The 19,688-nt window shown below is 29.7% G+C and overlaps 1 protein-coding gene and 1 long non-coding RNA gene across 2 annotated transcripts; one reads left to right on the forward strand and one right to left on the reverse strand.

Annotated features, from left to right (window-relative positions):
* Positions 1–1,908: 1,908 nt before the first annotated feature.
* LOC149881418 (histone-lysine N-methyltransferase SETMAR-like) lies at positions 1,909–5,273 on the reverse strand. Its single transcript, XM_090067986.1, has 4 exons — positions 5,180–5,273; positions 4,309–5,125; positions 3,665–3,668; positions 1,909–2,001 (listed from the first exon to the last, which is right to left on the reverse strand). Exons 1-4 carry the CDS (start codon positions 5,271–5,273, stop codon positions 1,909–1,911), a joined length of 1,008 nt encoding a protein of 335 aa, XP_089924112.1.
* A 3,960-nt stretch (positions 5,274–9,233) lies between these two features.
* On the forward strand, positions 9,234–14,404 carry LOC149881419 (uncharacterized). Its single transcript, XR_016445808.1, has 3 exons — positions 9,234–9,414; positions 9,651–9,839; positions 14,309–14,404. It is a non-coding gene; the product is annotated as an uncharacterized LOC149881419 (long non-coding RNA).
* Positions 14,405–19,688: the final 5,284 nt, after the last annotated feature.

Consider the following 19,688-nt stretch of genomic DNA (forward strand, 5'->3'; position numbering starts at 1 on the left):
CGACTTGGTTTCGGATTCAATGTTGCGCTAATGATCGTGAAATCCGGTGTGAGTGCCGTCATTGATCAAGACTAATTAGTGAAGAGTGGAACGTCCGCTTATGTAGACGACATTTTTGTAGGCAAAAGTGTGGTGAGTCTTGATTATGTCAAGAGGTATTTTTTGAAATATGGTTTAGAGAGTAAAGAAGTTGAGCAGATTGGTGATGAAGGTTGGTAAGAAATTGATGTGGTCCAAACATATGTTTTCCAAAAAAATTTAAAGTTAAAAAGTAAAATTAAAACAACTAAATAAAAACATTTTTCTAATGCTAAAACATATATTTCTTTCTGAGGAATATTTGCAGATATTAATTTGCAATATTGTCTGACTACTTGTAGGATATTTTGTCGTTGTTCTTCATATTGAGAAGAACTAACAAATTGCTGAATTATTCCGCACAATAATTTGTGACACTTAAGTTTTTAATAAAAAAAACAAAGTTGTTGTAGGATTCAAGATCCTCGATGTTGTATTTTGTGTGAGTGATAACCAAATCTTAATCTCACCAACTAAAACCAGTTTGATGAAAATAAACCAGCTTTCCTCTGTAATCAAGTCTTTAGTTTAGTGATATTAAGAACAACAACTATTGGCTTTTCTAAATTTATAAGTTCTATTTCAGGTACTTTATGTAAAAAAAAAGTTTCTAAAATGGCTGATTTAGTTTGAAGATTAAGAGTGAATCAGCAAAGTAAGTAGAATGAGCATGCATACTCTTCAATAGTGCATTACCTGACTTTATGGTTCATTCTTTCTGTAACATTTTTGCGTTATTGAAAGCTCTAAAGTTATTTAAAACAGGATGCTCAGCAAGAAGAAATTTCAAAAACATGGGTGCATGGAACGTTGCGATTATGAAATACATTATTGAAACGTGTTCTTTTTGTTATTCATGTTGATGATTAATAACTTGTGATGAAGTTTCAATTACCAAGTGATATATACAATCCGCCATAAAACGAGCTGCATGACAGGTACCGGGCTAATAAATCAGAGTTGATGTTAAAATAAAATGCCAGATATTCTACAAGATGCTTTTAATCATCCCTTGAATGATTAAAAGCATCTTGTAGAATATCGGGCTCCATAAAACTCTTTGCTTCAAAATACAAACTGTATATGCCTAAACTAAAAGTGAGTGAATTCTCAGAAAACCTTTTAAATCTATATTCAGCATCAGGAACAGAAACTAATGGCAAGTATTCCTCCCATCAATCCTAAAGTTGGAATTAAGTGTAATATTTAGGCCTTTGCCTTTAATCCCAGTTATTGGTTTACGCACATGGGTAATGTGCAGTTCATAAACATGATGTAAACATATTAACCAAAGCAGTAGTTTTATTAAAGTTCTAATTAAAATCATATTTGTTCCTTCAAATCTACCCGTATTTGTAGCAATAATGTCAGCACAAACTGCAAAACACTGGTCGGGTAGTTCAAAATACTCCAATATATTTTGTATAACTAAAACCTGATCATGTGCTTTTCTAGCGCTACTTTGTACAACTCTAAGAAGAAGATCATCTTTATTCCAAAAATCTGGACTTGAAACAGAAACAGCAGTTCGATCTCGTGTAATTTTTTCTTCAATGTGGCTAACTGCATTATTATCAAAATTTAGAACAAGTTTTTTTGCAATTGGGTTCCACTTCTAGACCATAATCAGGTAAGAGACACATACTGACTTCAAGGTATACATCAATATTTTCTTCAATTTCTGTCATGGATTTAAAAAGGCAATCTGCCACCATTTTCTCCTTGTATTTAAGATACCTTACATATCTCTCCATTCTTCTTTCAACTCTTGCTTCTAATTCCTTACCTCTAATGTGATTAATGAACTGAACTCTTTCATTCCTCTGATCTTCAATGAATTAAATATCTTCCATTATCGATACTCTGACGGATTACTACTTCTATGTTTGCTTTTCCAATATCAGAAAGACCTTCTATTATACCCTAAAAAAAAACAACTAATGCTATATAGCAAAATATCATTATACAGATCTACATATATTACATGATAATGTTTAATGTCTTTATTTGAAACTCTATGATTTTTTGTTCTCTGATGTCTATCTTTCAAGTAGGTGTTTTTTGTTGTGCTATAAGTTATCATTTCTTTTTAAAGTTTTACTAATTTGTCAATAATTTTTGATTCAGAAATTACATATTTGCCAAATCCGCAGAGTTTTCAGAGGTTTACAATTTTTCGGAGCAGACGAAAGTTTTCATTTTCTCGCTGACATGAAGGGTTTCCTTTGCATATGATGTCAACACTTTTGCCAGTTAAACATGCAAAGTTTGTTTGTATGCTTTTAAATCAATTTGAATTAGAATAAATAAGGTATTGGTAATTGTAGTAGATGCAATTTAAAAAAAGTAGCACCAATGGTCTTGTGACATTTGTATTTAAGTTATATAAAGAACTGTTTTTTATTTTTTTGCTTTTCCCATTCTCAACTGTAAATTCAATCTTTAATTAGTTTTCTAAAATCATACATGTGTTAGAAATATACATTTTATTAGTTCACAACAAAGAATAATTAAGCCTAATGTTAACAAAAAATAAAAAAGAAAACAGAAAAAATGACAAATATCATAAAAATCCACTTTTACATAAAGAACTTAGAGTGGTAAAAAAGGACTTTCTCAGACCTTTTTAAATTCGTAATGAGATGGAAAACAGCTTTAAAGGTGATGGTAATTTTTGAAAAAAAATTATCAAAAAATAGTCACCCTAATATACGAATACAACGATTGCATTCTTTGTGAATCTAAAGACCGAAGAGTGTTCTGGACAGTTTTTATTGAGAAGTCCCAGTAAACACGCTTTAGTTGGTCCAACTCAAGGGCCAGTATTGGCTACAGTTGGCTAACTGTTGGCATTTCTCGCCAACCATTAACCGACTGTATACCGCGTGTTTTTGAATCGTAAAAGTTCCCCGTAAGTTTGTAAATGTATATTATAAATATATTCCACTTAGACCATGCGACTAATTATTAAAATTATTCAAATAGATTCATTCATTGATTAAAACTATTCAATAGAGTTAGTTTAGTATGAAGCTTTTTATCATTTTTTTTTTTTTTCAAACGCTTTTTCTACCCTTTAATTAAACTTTTAAACTCAAACTCTCGTACACCTCTTAATATAACCGTTACGCTGGTAAGTAGAAATATTTTACATTTATCCATTAGTGACACATTCAGATATAATTTTTGACATTGGTTGAGTTTTTAATTTATTTTTATGATGACACCATTGTTGTATTTGTATAAGACATTTTAGCTCTATTTTAACTGTTATCAAAAGTTGAAATACAGCTAAAATGTATATGTGCGTGTATAGTAGTATGTTTATGTGTGTATTTCTGTATGTATATGTATGTATGTTTGTATGTATCTATATATATATATATATATATATATATATATATATATATATATATATATATATATATATATATATATATACAGAGTGTCTGCCAGATCAGGGGAATTCAGGGAAAAGTCAGGGAAATCAGATATCTGCAAAAAATCTAGGATAATCAAGAAAATTAGGTTGAATTTTAAAAAAATCAGGGAGAAATCAGGGGAAATGGCTCTTCATCAAACTTACATAACTTAAATAAGTTGTACATAGTACATGTAATATAAAAGTTTATTTGGCAGATAGTTTTATGAACTTCACTTGCATCAAGCGAATCTTGAATCTTCACTTGCAAAAATGTAAACAATTATACAACCCATATTAAATGTATCAATACTTGATACATTTAGTGTGGGTTGTATTATTGTTTACATTTTTGCAGTTGAAGAGCATTTTTCTAAACAAATCTAGGTCTATTTTTGTGAAGCTGAATTTGGGTAACTTTAAATTAAATCAAGGAAAACAGGTAGAAGATCAGGAAAATATCAGGGAAAAGTTAGAGAAATCCACCTAAAAATATTGGCAGACATCCCTATGTATTTTGTATATATTGCATATAATATATGCCATATACAATATTGACATAATATATGCATTATATAAAAAAAATGGTATATGCAATTGCATATACAATATGACATATACATTTCATATTAAGCATATATAACATTTATATTACTTAGGTCGTTAGAAAAGTTCGTAGAACTCCCCTCTAAAAAAAAAAAAAGAAGAGTTTTTTTTAATTTTGTTTTATCAAATGTTCAAAATAATGTCCATCGTTATCTATACAAAGTTGCATCCTTTCAAGCCATTTGTCAAACATTTTTTTATACTCTTCTTTGGGTATACTTTGAAGTAGCTTCGTTATGCGAGTTTTTTGACTTTCGACGTCAGTATCGTCATCAAGATTTTTTTTTATCAAGTCGAATAGCCAATAATCGGATGGAGCTAAGTCTGGTGAGTATGGTGGGTGGCGAATTATTGTAATTCCAGCTTGGTTTAGACAATTTGTGACGGTTTCAGTCACATGGGGTCGAGCGTTATCATGGAGAAATTTGAAATTTTGAGTGCCTGTTTTAGGTCTTTGCTTATTTATTTCGCATATAAGAGGTTTCAAACAATTTTTTATATAATATTCGCTAGTAATGGTGTCTCCCTTTTCAACATAACCCAAATGAACAACACCTGTTGTTTTGAAGAAGATGTAGAACATGTTTTTCGGCTGAAACCTGTCGCATCTTACTATAGTTCTTGGACTTTCACCTTCACCGACCCAACTAGCGTTAGCCGAGTTGTGTCCAACTTGTCTCAAATAAAACCACGACTCATCCCCTGTAATAATATCACATAGTCTCCATGGACCGTTTCTGAAAAGAGCTAAATTTTCCTTACATGCCTCAACTCTATTCTTGCGATTTTGATCGGTTAACTCGTGGGGTATCCAACGTGATGTTAATTTTCTTTTTTTAAGTGCGTTGTGAATGATTTCGTTGATTGTAAAGCGATTAATCGATGTCAGGGCTTCAATTATATCATGTGTTGCATGAGGATTTTCTTCAATAATGGCTCGCACACGTTCAATATTCTCAGCTGTATACGTGGTTTGAGGGTGCCCTGAGCGAGGATCATCTTCGAGACTCTCTCTACCATCTTTAAATAAAGTAGCCTACTTGGCAACTCTACTATATTTTGGAGCTTAGTCACCATGAACTAAAATCAACTCATCGGTTATGGCTTGTGCTAAAACTCCAAGTAGAGCACGGGTTTTAATATAAGCTCGATATTCAAATTTATCCATTTTTAAATTTTTTCTTGAAAACGTATATAGTAAAATTTAAATAACTTTTTTAATAAACATTCAAAATACTTCAACAAGTACTTAAAATGTTCATAATTAAACGCAGTTTAAAGTGATATATAAATATTTAATTATTTCCTGTCTCATTGTATCTTTATAGATGAAGTTCTACGAACTTTCCTAACGACCTAAGTATATATATATATATATATATATATATATATATATTAGGGTGGGTCGAATTTTTTTATCTTTCCTGTACATGAATAAAAAGTTGTCTTGGCATCAGTACAGTATGAAAATAATATTTAAAGATTTTTTATGAAACGTTTAGGGGTCCCAACTTTTGATTAAAGCCTTACCTTATTTGATGTATTTTAACCATTTCCTTGGTACAGTCTAAATACGTACCAACTATAAATCATGGACTAAATAGCGTTGGCAAATGGTTTAGCACCTAACTACAAGTGCTAAAAAAGAAATGGAATAAATTTTATAACGTTATTTACATGTGACGTCACCAACATTAGCAACAAACCATGTGCTGGATTTTTTAGAAACAAGCAAAATATCTAATATATTATTTTGTAATTTTATTTTCTTCTTTGCAATAATAGATCTATAGTAAAATTCAAGTAGGCTAATATAGATGTATACTACAGTAGGCTATAGTTTAGACTGTAGAAATATCACTTCGTTTAACATGTAGGCCTATTTATGAGAGGGCTAAACATATTATAGCCTGTATAAATATTGGAATATTTATTGACTAAATTCTTATGAAAAATTGTTTTAACAGCTTTTATTTATTGTAACCATAACTTGTTGTAGTTTTTTTTATTATTTTAGACAAATATATTAAATATCTATATTTATGTGTACACGAAGTGCAACTAAGCATCCATTGTTTGGACAGTTAGTTGATCTTCCTGAAAATCAAATCCCATCATATGAAGACGTTATTAAGGCGTTCTATTATAATCAGAAAACAGTATTAGAAATTAGCTTGCAAGAAAGATATTCAATTTTAGCAGACAGAGTGAAATGTATTTATTCAAAAGCAAGTATTCCCACAATAGAAGTGAATATCACAATCATTAGGATTATAAGACTTATGGATAAAGTACATACACTTGAAAAGTATTCAGATGCAAAAAGAAAATCAGACACGTTCACTGAGAAGTTGAATTCTTTTAAGCAGTTATTTGACATTTGGACCTGCAAATGCTTTGATTCGGGCATTAGAGATAGGAACTTATGCACGTGCCCACTGCCAAATAAAATTCCATTGATAGAGTGGGATTTCTGGGTTGACCAGAAAACTGTTAGAAATATGATAGTTGGTGGAGTAGACAAAGAAACGACAGCAACACTGGAAAATAGACAAAAATGCAAGTTTATGAAATTAGTGTGTGATGAAGCACAGTCAAAAGAGGTTGAATATGAAACTGAGGAAGATATTGATGAGGATGAGCGTAACACATCTGAAAGTAATTATACATCAGAGGAAGAGACAGTATCAGTGCAGAACAGAAACAAGTACAAGGAATTATTTAAAGCAGTTGATCGATGCAAAATTAGCAACAGAGATACATGTCTTATTGTTAATGTTGTTTTAAAAGACCTCAGTATGTTGTCTTCAGCAACAATTCTTGATCCTTCAAAGCTACGTTGACAAAGGAAGTTCTGGAGAGATACTCTGGTTGAAGAACATATGCAGAGCAATAAGGAATTGTGCTGTGTAGGCTTTGATGGAAAACAAGACGTTACTTTAGTTGAGAGTTTTGGTTGTAGAAGAAGTAAAAAAGAAGAACACTATAGTATTGTCTTGTATCCAGGAAACATATACATCGACCATGTAGTTCCTGAAAGTAGTAAAGCTGCTGATATAACAAAGGAGTTAATGTCAGTTATTATAGAGACAAACTCCGTAGAAAGCATTCAAGGTGTTGTGTGTGATGGCACCAATAATAATACAGGTAAAAGCAACGGAATCATAAGAAAATTGGAGGAGAACTTAGGTAGACCATTACAGTGGTTGGTATGCCTTCTACACTGTAACGAGCTGCCATTTAGAAGGTTTTTGGCAGGCGTGGATTTTGCTCGAACTACAGGACCTTCCACATCGACAGGTACAATTAGCTCAGCTCTAGAATATGATCCGAATGAATTGCCTGTCATTAATTATTTGCCCATTACTGGTAAGGTGACTGATTGTGATGAAGCTGTCAAGAAGGATCTTTGCACAGACCAACTGTACTTTTTGAAAGCATGTCTAGCAGTACAGCGTGGACGTCAGGCTTCTACAGATATTGATTTCCTCGAGAAGAGTTTACCTGGAAATATAAGTCATGCTCGGTGGTTGACGAAAGCCAACAGGATTTTGCGTCTCTACATGTCTAGAGAGGTGGCATCTGAACCTCTCAGAAGAGTAGCGCATTTCATTTTGAACTTTTACGGACCCTCTTGGTTCAAAATCAAATCAAATTCTTCTTGCCAAAATGGTGCTAACAACTTCTTTTACTTAGTTCAGTTGTTTCAGGAACTTGATGCATTAGATCAGGCTGTGGTTCGTCCTGTTCTCGAAAATAACTGCTACTTTGCACATGCTGAAAACATTCTGTTAGCTGCAGTTAGTGATAGTGATATGGAAGTCCGTCGTTTTTCAGTAGAACAAATAATAAGAGCAAGAGAGAAGCAGACTAATAGTAACATACCGGTTCGCGTCTTTGATAAGAAGGATATAACATTAAATTTGGCTGCGACATCGTTCATTAACATGATTGACTGGGACCAGAGTAATGTTACATCTCCTCCGATGCTATCACATCTTTCAAATGATCAACTTACTTACACACATCCAATACTACTGCCCGATGTTCCATGTCATTCACAGACAGTAGAGAGAACAATTAAAGACGTTAGCGCTGCGAGCTGTAAAGTTTATGGGAGAAAGTCCCGTCATGGCATGATGTTACAGAGTAAGAAATCCAGATTAGAGATACCAAAAATAGACAGCAAGAAAGATTTTATTAACAGTTAGGTTAAACAACTTTGTATTGTTGCTGTTTTACATTGATTCGTTACAGTTTACATTATTTTTAATTTGTAATACATTACAATACATTACACTTACATTGGGTATTTATGTAGTCTTTCTAGTCAGAGTTGGGACCTGTAGACACTGTCCATAAAATAAAAAGTGAGGTTTTTTCAAACGCGTACATCAAAAAGCAACTTTTTAGACATGTACAGGATCTCCAACTTAATATTTTTTACATTTCGACCCACCTTAATATATATATATGTATATATATATATATATATATATATATATATATATATATATATATATATTCATATAATGCATATAATTATAGCATTTTATTAAAAGGGACTTCGACTTCTGAAAACTATGAGAAAATGTTCAAAATTTTGGGGATCAGGAAAGTAAGGTTTTGGATAAACTATTTGTTTTTTGTTTTTTTTTTGTTTTACTACTTGTTATACATTGTATGTGTTACGCATACATACATTGATTAAGATGCTGACATATTGACAAAGGAAAACTATTTATATTTTTTGTAAAAAAAAATAATTTGTGTTTTAACTAAAGTCATAAATGGATGAAGGCTTAAAAAAAATACATATTTCATTTTACAAAAATACACATTTCTACTTTTTTATGCAGATAAAGGTTTTAAATAACGCTCTTTTCCATGGCCTTAATAACACAGCACAAAAATGTGCTAGAATACCATTTTTACAGCAATCAATTCACCTACAGGGATAAATAACATGAATGTTTAAAATTTTAACTCCAAATATTTGAGTTCCATAACACCTTTATCCATGTATGTCTTCAATTTAAAAACTAGATTGTGTTTTTGAAACCAGTTTTCCAATAAGATTCAAATGCAATCAAATACTATTTAATTATTTATGTATGTTTACAGAGAAGTTAGCAGCTTTGGAGTTAAGATTAACAAAACTGGAGCAAAAAAATAAGTTTTTAGAAGTTCAAAGTTTTTTGGATAATGAAGATATTGTTGTTCCCCCTGGCCTTCCAATGGAAAGTAAGGAAGATTTGGAGAGGTTTAACCTTATGATACAGATGAAATCTGAGATGGCTCTCTATAAAGTTTGAAATTATTTTTTGTATTATAATGTTTCTAGCAGTCTTCAGGTTGCGTTTAAACTAGTAACTATTAATTTATAAGATCAAAGATAAGTTTTTTTATAAGTCTTATAATTGTAATTTATCAAAGATAATTTAATAATACCTTAGTTATATTATACCGCATTACATTTTCATTTACCTTTGAAAAAATAGTTTAAATAAAAAAAGTTGTAATATGTAGCATTATTTGTTTTTAGGTCGAATATCTGCGTTCTATTGGCGGTAAAGTTGAACGTCCAAAATACATATCATGTGTGTTGGGAGCCATGTTTTCCAAAATTTTAGCGTTTTATGTAATCTAAATGGATCTTCAAGTAAGATGATAGCTACTGGAATGGGCAAGGTTAAGTTGCGATGTTATCATTTTGTGTTAAAGTGCTTACTATGTAAGTATTACTAGTTATGTAAATTTTTACTCTATTAAAGTCAACTGTATTTTTATATTTACAAAAATATGTTTACAACACTAAGAAAGAATATAATATGTTAGTACTTATGACAATTGCCAGTGTTGTCATTAGTTGTGACCCAGCAAACATGTCAGCGTTGAATCAACGTTGAAAACCGGTCGCAAAAGATGTTGCGAAAACGTTGACAAAGTAATCGATTTTGCAAAGATATGTAACGTTGTTAAAGACTCGTTGATTAAACGTTGTTGCGTAACGTTGAAAAAATGTTACTAAAAGACATTACAAAAATGTCGCAACTAAACGTTGAAAAAACGTTACTAAAAAAGCGTTGCTTAAACGTTGTTAAAGCACTCGATTTGGTAAGGATTTGTAACGATGATAGTAAAACGTCGATTTAACGTTACTCAAAGACGTCGAGTAAAGGTTGAAATATAACGTTGAAACAACGCTTATATATATATGTATATATATATACATATATATATATATATATATATATATATATATATATATATATATATATATATATATATATATATATATATATATATATATATATATATATCTTGAATTGGCAAATAAAACAAAATTTTTTGTTGAACTCTACACTTGCAATATTTCCAAAATCGATTTTTAACACAACAGTAATATAGAATGATAAATATAAAAAAAGCCTAAAATAAACAATTCATAGATATATATAAAAATATAAATATTTTTTTAAAGATTTATGTGTGTGAGTGTCTGTATATATATTTATACAATATATAAAAAAAATACAATTTACAGGATATCGTATCGATAGGCCAGGATATCATTGAGATACAGAATCTAAACCAAAAAATAAAACTTTTATCATTAGTGATCTGAGAGCAAATGTAAAAAAAAAATATTAATGAACTAGTATGATTATTAATAAATTTATAAAGTAAAAATAAATATATATATAAATATAAATATATAAATATATAAATATATATATATATGTATGTATATATATATATATATATATATATATATATATATATATATATATATATATATATATATATATATATATATATATATATATATATATATATATATATATATATAAAACAAACTTTTACTATCATCAGTTTCTCTGAAGCAATCTAATTAGCCAACTGTAGTTGCTTAAATTTGAAAAGCTTGAATAAAATAATTTATGATACAATGAAAGATTAAATAAATAAACGTATATTTTAGAAAAAGCGCTTTACACATGACACAAACAAAATCATATCACATATCCTAAAATGTCATTAAAAAACTCTAAACTTTGGATTTCTGCTTTCTACAAAAATTTATTGGCGAATATTTCAGAATTGATTTTACAGCTTCATAAATCCCTGCTTCATCTGGGTATGTTTTTGAGACACTCTTTAAAATATAAAATTCAAACTTCTTGCTTAAATGCTATTAGTAAAAATCTGCATACTTAAAAAGTTTAAACAAAACATATTACCAACTAAAACACGCTCCAATTTTGTCTTTGAAAAAGCAAACTTTTGTTTGGTTTTGTTTGTGGAATTGGTTTGCCCCTTCATGTTTAACAAACAGCGCAACTCAATCGTTAACAGCCTAAAAAGTTAGTAATTATTTGAATCAATATTTACAATATTGTACAATACAACATTCATGCTACAGGAAAGAAAGCATATAATAATATGCTTAAAAAAGCGTATGATTATTTTTAATATAATAAATATATTTCGCAAACACTTTTTAAATTATCCATTAAAAACCATTGCCATTTCAGCTTGGAAATAACACGTTTTACATTATCAATAACACATTTTAAATTATCTTTTAAGTTAACTCCACCAATTTTCGCTATTTGCGATACCTGCTTTCAAAAAAATCTTTAATCAATGTTTAAATAATAATATAATTAAAGGCAATCTTTTATAAAATCCCTTACATTTTTAAACAAACTAAAAAACATTGAAAGTTGAAAAAAGCAAAAAGCAATTATGTATAGAATGAGAAATTATAATAAATAAAATAAAATTATATTGTTTAATCAACTTTTCAGTTAATAATATTAATGAATTTACCATGACAACATAAAGAAAAATTCAAAAAATTAAACTAGCAATAGCAACAGGGCAACTTACCCATTTAGAAAAAATTACACTGTCATTTAATGTAGTATCTAGCTCAATAAGTTGTTCTATTGAACTCAATGCATTTATTTGTAGATCTTCGCATACAACTGAAGAAACATTTTGAAGATCCTTTACCATATTTTCAATTTCTCAAAGTTGTTTAAAAACCTTTTTCTGAAATTCTAAAAAAAAAATGCAATTTATTAAGCAAGTATGTACGTTTTTTTTTTTAAATACATACAACTCTTTTTTTTTTTATTCTTTACCATATAAAAAACGAAGAAAAGACAAATCCAAAAAGAAACACAATTATTCACAAACATAATTACTCACATTCTTCTTCAGATTCCTCTGTAGTCATGAAATTAAATCCTTCACATACTTCTTTATCTATTAGTAACTATTTAGTAAAATAAATATAAACAAGAAATGTAAAAAATGTAGAATAAGTGTAAACAGATTACAATATATATCTAGGCAATAATAATAAAATAAACAGATTAAATATTACTTATCCCAAATTAGAAAGAAAAAAGTTTATTTGATATTGCACTTCACTATTAATATAAAACATTAATAATAGTTTTTTTTATTCATATTTAACAATTAAAATAGCAATGAATACAGTAAAAATAACCAACCATCTTTTACCCAACAAGATGGAACAACTGCCTCTGTTTCAATCTTATTTTAAAAAATAAACAACTTAAGCCCAAGATTGTGAAGCCATTATAATAGATTATTTAAATGGATATCATTTTTTTATTTATATATATATATATATATATATATATAAAATTTATGTGTATATATACAAATAGCTGTCATGTTTTGAAAATGCTTGAGGCAGAATTTGAAAAACTTTTCTACCACAGGATGTTTGCCCACTAAAATACCTCCTCCGACCAAAAGTTTTTTAATAGTTTATTACTCCAACAACTAATTTAAAAATGTCCAAAGTTTGCTACTGACTGAGCTGAAATTCATTTTGTATAGATATTTATATACATTTACGTGAAATTTTAAAAAAAGCATGAATATATAATACAGAGATACAAACACACAATATGTCTTTTGACTTATTATATTTTATTAGCTTTGATATTACTATGTACATCTGAACATTATTAAAATAAAGTACTATTTCTAAATAAGAAATAACTTTTTTTAAAAAGTTGAGCATTTTATTAAAATGGTCAACTTAAAATAAAATAAAAATACAGACAAAAATAACCTGAATAAATCGAATTTACCCTGATATTTATGTATATTATATACACTTTGATATAAAATCTAAAAGTTTTAAATTAGTCGCAATAAAAATAGGTTATAAAATGTAACTTTAAAATATTTTTTATACCATCTGCATGCATTCTATTAAGTTTTCCTTGCCTTTCCATTACGGCAAATTATTTTTGTAATGGCTTCATCAATGAGACAAAAATTGTCAATGTACTACTTCCTCAACGTTGCAAAAGCAACGTTTTAATAATGTTGGCAAAAAAACACTTTTTCAACGTTTTTTAATTACCACATTTTTAACGTTGGTATACGTAACGTTGAATAAACGTTGTTTTATAAATAGCTTAAATACGTTGAAAAAGCAGCTAGTGTGTAACGTTGATAAACCTTAAACTTAGAGACGTTTTTACTGTGATTATTTGCGTACTTTTATTCAACGTTGAATAAACGCGATTTTTTTAGAAGATAGTATACGTTGAAATTTATACGCTTTTTCAACGTTGAAAATGTAACGTTTAAAAAGCGGTTTATTTTTAACGTCGCAAAGTTTAAGGTTTATCAACGTTACACATTAGCTGCTTTTTCAACGTATTTAAGCTATTTATAAAACAACGTTGATAAAGCATAAATTTTTAAACGTTTTTAAAGTGGCTTTTTGCGTAAAGTGATTCCACGTTAAATAAACGTTTTATTTTGAGAAGCTAAATTACGTTACAATTTCAACGCTTATTCAACGTTTCAATTTACCGCGATTTGGTATACAAAAAACGGACATTGATTCAACGTTGAAAAGACGTTGTTTTTGTCACTGTAACGCTTTTTCTACGCTGCGACCGGTTTTCAACGTTGATTCAACGCTGACATGTTTGCTGGGGAATTTGTAAGATATTATATTCTCCCTTGGTGACTTGAACTTATTATCATATGCACATATTTTTAAAACTGCTAACCAGTTAATGTAATTCTTGATTTGCAAAGTATACGTATAAGAGCTTAAAAATAACTTAAAAATAATTTATATTTAAACAAAAAATAAATTGAGTTTTTAAATTTATTTTCATTTTAATCTTTTAGCAGCAGTAAGAATTCAGTATCTTAATTCTAAGGATAAAGATATTTACCCGATGGTTTCAAGATGGTTTCAGGGCGCAAATGATCAAGGAGATGGGTAGGGGTGGTAATCGATTAACGATTAATCGATTAATCGATTAAAAAAAGTTAATCGTTAATCGATTAATTCTAAACGATTAATCGAATAATTTTAAAAATCATTTTAAGTGTTTTAATTTTTAAAGCCGTTTTAAAAATCAAAAAGATTTGGCGTTTTTTGACGACAAACTTTTATCTCGTACCGCTGTGAAATGTAAACAAATAGTATACAGTAAAATCTCTCTAATTCGAATCTCCATAATTCGAAAACCTCTATAATGCGATTAAATGTTAAGTCACCATGAAATGCTTCAGACGCTTAAGAAGAGTCAACATTCTATAATTCGAAAATCTCTCTAATTCGAACTTTTCCCCGTAAATTTCGAATTAGAGAGATTATACTGTATTTTCAGTGCAGTAGTACAAATAGCCTATTCGCCATTTACGATGTCTAAAAAATCTCATTCCGAAGTTCGGAATCATTTTTTATCAGAAAATAAAGACAATTCAATATTCAAGTGCAAATATTGTTCAGTTGAACTTAAATTCCATTCATCAACTTCAAGTTTTTCGTATCATTTAGAGCACAAACATAAAATTTTGCCAACCAAAGTCGTTTCATAAAATAGGTAACAAAGCTGAAGGGGTATTAGCTCGTTTAACAGCTGTAGATCGTATCTCTTTTGCAACTTTGGCGATTAGTAAAGATATTAAAAATGGCTGGAAAGCTCAAGGACTAAAAATCTTAACGATCGACATGCTGTAAAGGCAATTGTTATGAACTATGCAAACTCAATGAAATTAAAAATTACTCACGAGCTTCAGCAAAAAAAATTAAACGGAGAAAGATTTTCAATTTCTCTTGATTAGTGGACTTCAGGTGGAACTAGAAGATACTTGTGTCTTAGTGTACATAGTTCAGACAAAAGTCACTATGGTCTTGGAATGATTAGAATAAATGGTTCATTTCCTTCAGAAAGAGTAGTTATCATTGTTACTGACAAAGTGAAAGAATTCGGATTGAATTTGAACATTGATATCTTCGGATGTGTCACTGATTGTGCCTCAGTTATGAAGAAAATGGGACGAGAAATGGGGGTTATTCACCAACTTTGCCATTGCCATGGGATTCATCTTGCAGTATGTGATATTCTTTATAAGAAAAACAGTTCAGCAATGGAAACAACTCAAGAAGATGAGGATGATGAAAATGATGAAGCTGAATCTGACTCTGATGATGATGATGATGATGATGATGATGATGATGATGATCATGATGATGATGATGATGATGATGATCATGATGATGATCATGATGATGATGATGATGATGATGATGATGATCATGATGATCATGATGATGATCATGATGATGATCATGATGATGATGATGATGATCATGATGATGATCATGATGATCATGATGATGAATGCTGGAATGAAGAAAATAATAGTTTTGTTGATAAGGGAATCCAATTTAATGAGGACTATGGTATTCTTATATCAAAGGTTCGTAAAACAGTCAAGATGTTTAGAAAATCACCACTTAAAAAAGGTATTCTTCAAAACATTTGTAAAGCCGATTTAGGAAAAGAGCTTAAACTTATTCTGGATATCAAAACAAGACGGAATTCTCTAATCAGCGTGTTAAAACGATTCTTGGAATTAAAAAGTGTTATTAGAAAAGCTCTTGTGGTATATATCCAGAACTGATTTGATTTTAAAAGAAGAAGAAATAAAACAGATCTCTGATATTGTTCAGGCTCTTCATATTGTAGAGCTAAATGTTATAGCATTGGGAAATAGAGACTGTAATCTGATAAAATCTGAAAAAATTATTTTGCTTTTACTACAAAATCTTAAAGAGCAAAATACTAATATAGGTCAAAATTTATTTACTGTTGTTTTTGAGAGAATTAATGAAAGAAGAAATTGTAATATTGTTGGTTTACTTTGGTACTTAGATAATCCGGGTGACTATAAGTCAGATTCAGAATCACCAGGTAATCTTTTAAAGTACCCAAACAAAAATGAAATTGCTAAAACAACAAGAGAAATATAAGTACGCTTATTTCTACATGAGGATAACCAAAGGGATAGTAAATTAGAAGTAACATCTGAGTTTAAATCCACTTCTAATATGGAACCAATGAGAAAAAAAATGAAAGCTGAAAAACTAGCAGAAATTCTATTACCTAGAACTTCATCAATAGGAAGAGCTAAAAGACTAACTTGTAATTCATCCCCTCTAGAATTTTTGAGTTGTATTAAACGTGAAATGACAGTACTAGAAAGCACTGGAAAAAGGCCATGCTCTTTAGAAAAGTTTTACAACGCCATGCTAAGCCTTCCCCCATCTTCTATAGAAGCAGAAAGAAGTTTTAGTGCTGCTAGTTTGTTTATTAATAGGTTACGAACTAGTTTAAATGATGATACTGTTAATAACTTATGTTTTTTAAGATCACATCTGACGAAAAAAGAGAAATAAAACCTTTTTCAATAGCAATATACTTTTTGTAACTCGCCAAAATTCATTTTTTAAAATTAATCGAAAATTAATCGATTAATCGATTAATTTAGCTAAAATTAATCGTTAATCGATTAATTCAAAATACCGATTAATTTACCACCCCTAGAGATGGGCGAATAAATAGACAGACGAAAAGCAAGGTTATAAAAAATCAGTTGCAGTTAATCAATGAAAAGAATATTTAGTTATTATTTTCTTTTGAAAATTTATAAAAGCTTATTTTTCTTGATTTTATTTATAAATCTAATTTTTTTTATTATTATTAATAATTATCTAATAAATCGCCACGTTTTTAAATATTAGCGTTTTACAATATTGTTTTTAATTAAAGTTGCCAATATTAATTTCAAACCTTTAATAATATTAACTACAATAATAGAATATTTTTAGTTCTTTATTTGTAAATATTTTTCTTTAATGGTCTGGAAATAAAAGTGTAATGATAAAAAATTTGTTCTTTTTTTTGTATTCAACTAAGTTATCTATAAATAATACAATATTTTGTGTCGACAGTAGTACTGTTTGGTAAAGTCTGATATACAAACAATCACTATTAGATAGAAAATTAAATATTAAAAAGCAAAGTTATACTTTGTTATTAAGCAATATTCAAAACATGATTTATAACTTTTGTACTTTCAATTTAAGCGCAAAAGTGAATTTAAGAAATCGCGAAAAAAAATCATATAGTTGGGCCGGTAATGGTACCAACTGTTAGCCAACTGTTTTATTACTGTTGGGCCGTTAATGGCAAACAATTGTTTAAAAACAGTTGGCTAAGTGTTGGTAAAAGCGTTACGTTTTTTTCACGGTACCAACTAAATAGCCGACTGTTGGCCCAACTGTAGCTAATAGTTGGTTATTAGGATCGGGCCAACTACTTACCAACTGTTCGATGTTTACTGGGGTAGCTTTGGAAACATGAATGCTTTATTCTTGCGAACCCTTTAAACAAGTATGAGACTTTGAGATAGCAGTGACTATGCCATGTCAAATCTGTAAAGTAGTTATAACAGGTATCATTCCGGTTGCTTCATTCATTGGGTTCCACTAAAAATTAGACCATATACCTCCGTAAACATACAGCTCTTGACTTTTCTTTAAAAACATACGGATACCATTCAAAGGGTAAAAAATTTTAAAACCGCATAGCCACCACTTTTTTGGGAAGTACTTCTCTGGCTTAGACGGCATATTTTACCGGAAAGGACATCGGTTTATTTTGTTTTCGGCGCGTTTTATGAGACATGTACCTTATCATTAAATTGGACAAAACGCGTAAAATAAACAAATAGTGACTTGAACCAATTCCTACCAATTGTTGCGCCAAAATTTGATGGATCGTTGATATCATTCTACAAAAAGTTTAAATAATTTGATTGCAGGTATCCTGCAGTCACGAGGAATCCTATAAAAGCCTTGAATTTTCGACGTCGCACAGTTCCCACTGTTTCTGGATCTGTTTCTCCAATCAAAATTTTAAGTGTCTTGGTTTGTATATTTCACAACTGCTTCAAAAATATTATTGTCAATAAACAAACTAAATACATCGGGTATATCTTCAGCAACTTTTTCCGGTAGAAGAATAATTGATTGCATTTTGCCATGAATAATGTTGCGGATGCAAGTTTTTTAAATGGATAATGGCTGACGGTTCTATGTCTGCTCGTTTTTGGTTGTGTAATTTACTGAGCTTTTGCCGTCCCCATGACAACCATTGCCATTATCAGAAACAATTTAAGCATCACTAACTTCTGAAACTTCAATTTTATGTTTCCCATCTGTGTCATTGTCAACATAATTGTCGTCATTTACCGGCAACTCCAGATTGTCACCGGGTCCGAACTATGATCATCAAAAATCTGTATTACCTGTTGCAGCTTTTTTTGCGTCCGTGATCTTAAGGAAACCATCAATAAATAATACAAGTTGCGATAAATGTAAGACATAAAGTAAATCTTCGGATAAAATCCAGGCCGGTATTTTTTTGGAATTTGGACTTTATTCAAAGATTTACGGTAAATAAATCCTGAAAATGCAGGCAGGTTATTACAATTGAAATAATTTAAGCTAAAGGTTAAACCAAAGTATCACCATTACAAACGCCAAAAAAAATTAAGTAACTTTTACTTTATTGAAACAAAATTTTATAGCACTCCTGGATTAATAATTACGCAATAGGTATGCAATACACAAAACCGGGAAGATAAAGAAGTAGAAAGAAAACGCGTAACGTAATTTTACATCCTAGGAACAACGAGATCCTGTTGGCTGACTCCGTCGCTAAACGTAAAATAGCATTTAAACCCATGTATACAGCTTGATTGAAAACTCCTCATACACTAAAAATGTATATTATAATATCGCTGTAGAAGTCTAACTTTTTAAAAAATTTTACTTAACAAGAATATACTACAATATTGTAATACATCTCAGGAGGAGTCCATTGGACCCCTGCAGGCCGGATAAAGTTTAAAACTAACTGTTTAAAAAACTTATCTCTTTTTCGTAGTGATATTTTAATTTTTTGATTTTTTTTTATATGAGTTGCAACTGCATACTCTTTGTTTCAGCTTACTGCTGAAATAACAGGATTGTATTTGTCTCTCTCTATAATGCAATTCATATGCTATAAATTTTAAATCGAAAGCAAGAATTATTTGCTAAAGAGCAAAAGAAATATTGCACATTATTAGCAATATATTGCTTACATTTTCAGTCACAAATGGCTGACCACACGAACCTTGTTAATTACAGCAAAAGGTTCAAGATATT

Source organism: Hydra viridissima, unplaced genomic scaffold (assembly GCF_058129835.1).
Source record: "Hydra viridissima isolate aposymbiotic clone 2 unplaced genomic scaffold, HvirCarnegie_v1 scaffold_12, whole genome shotgun sequence".
Taxonomy (NCBI): Eukaryota; Metazoa; Cnidaria; class Hydrozoa; order Anthoathecata; family Hydridae; genus Hydra; species Hydra viridissima.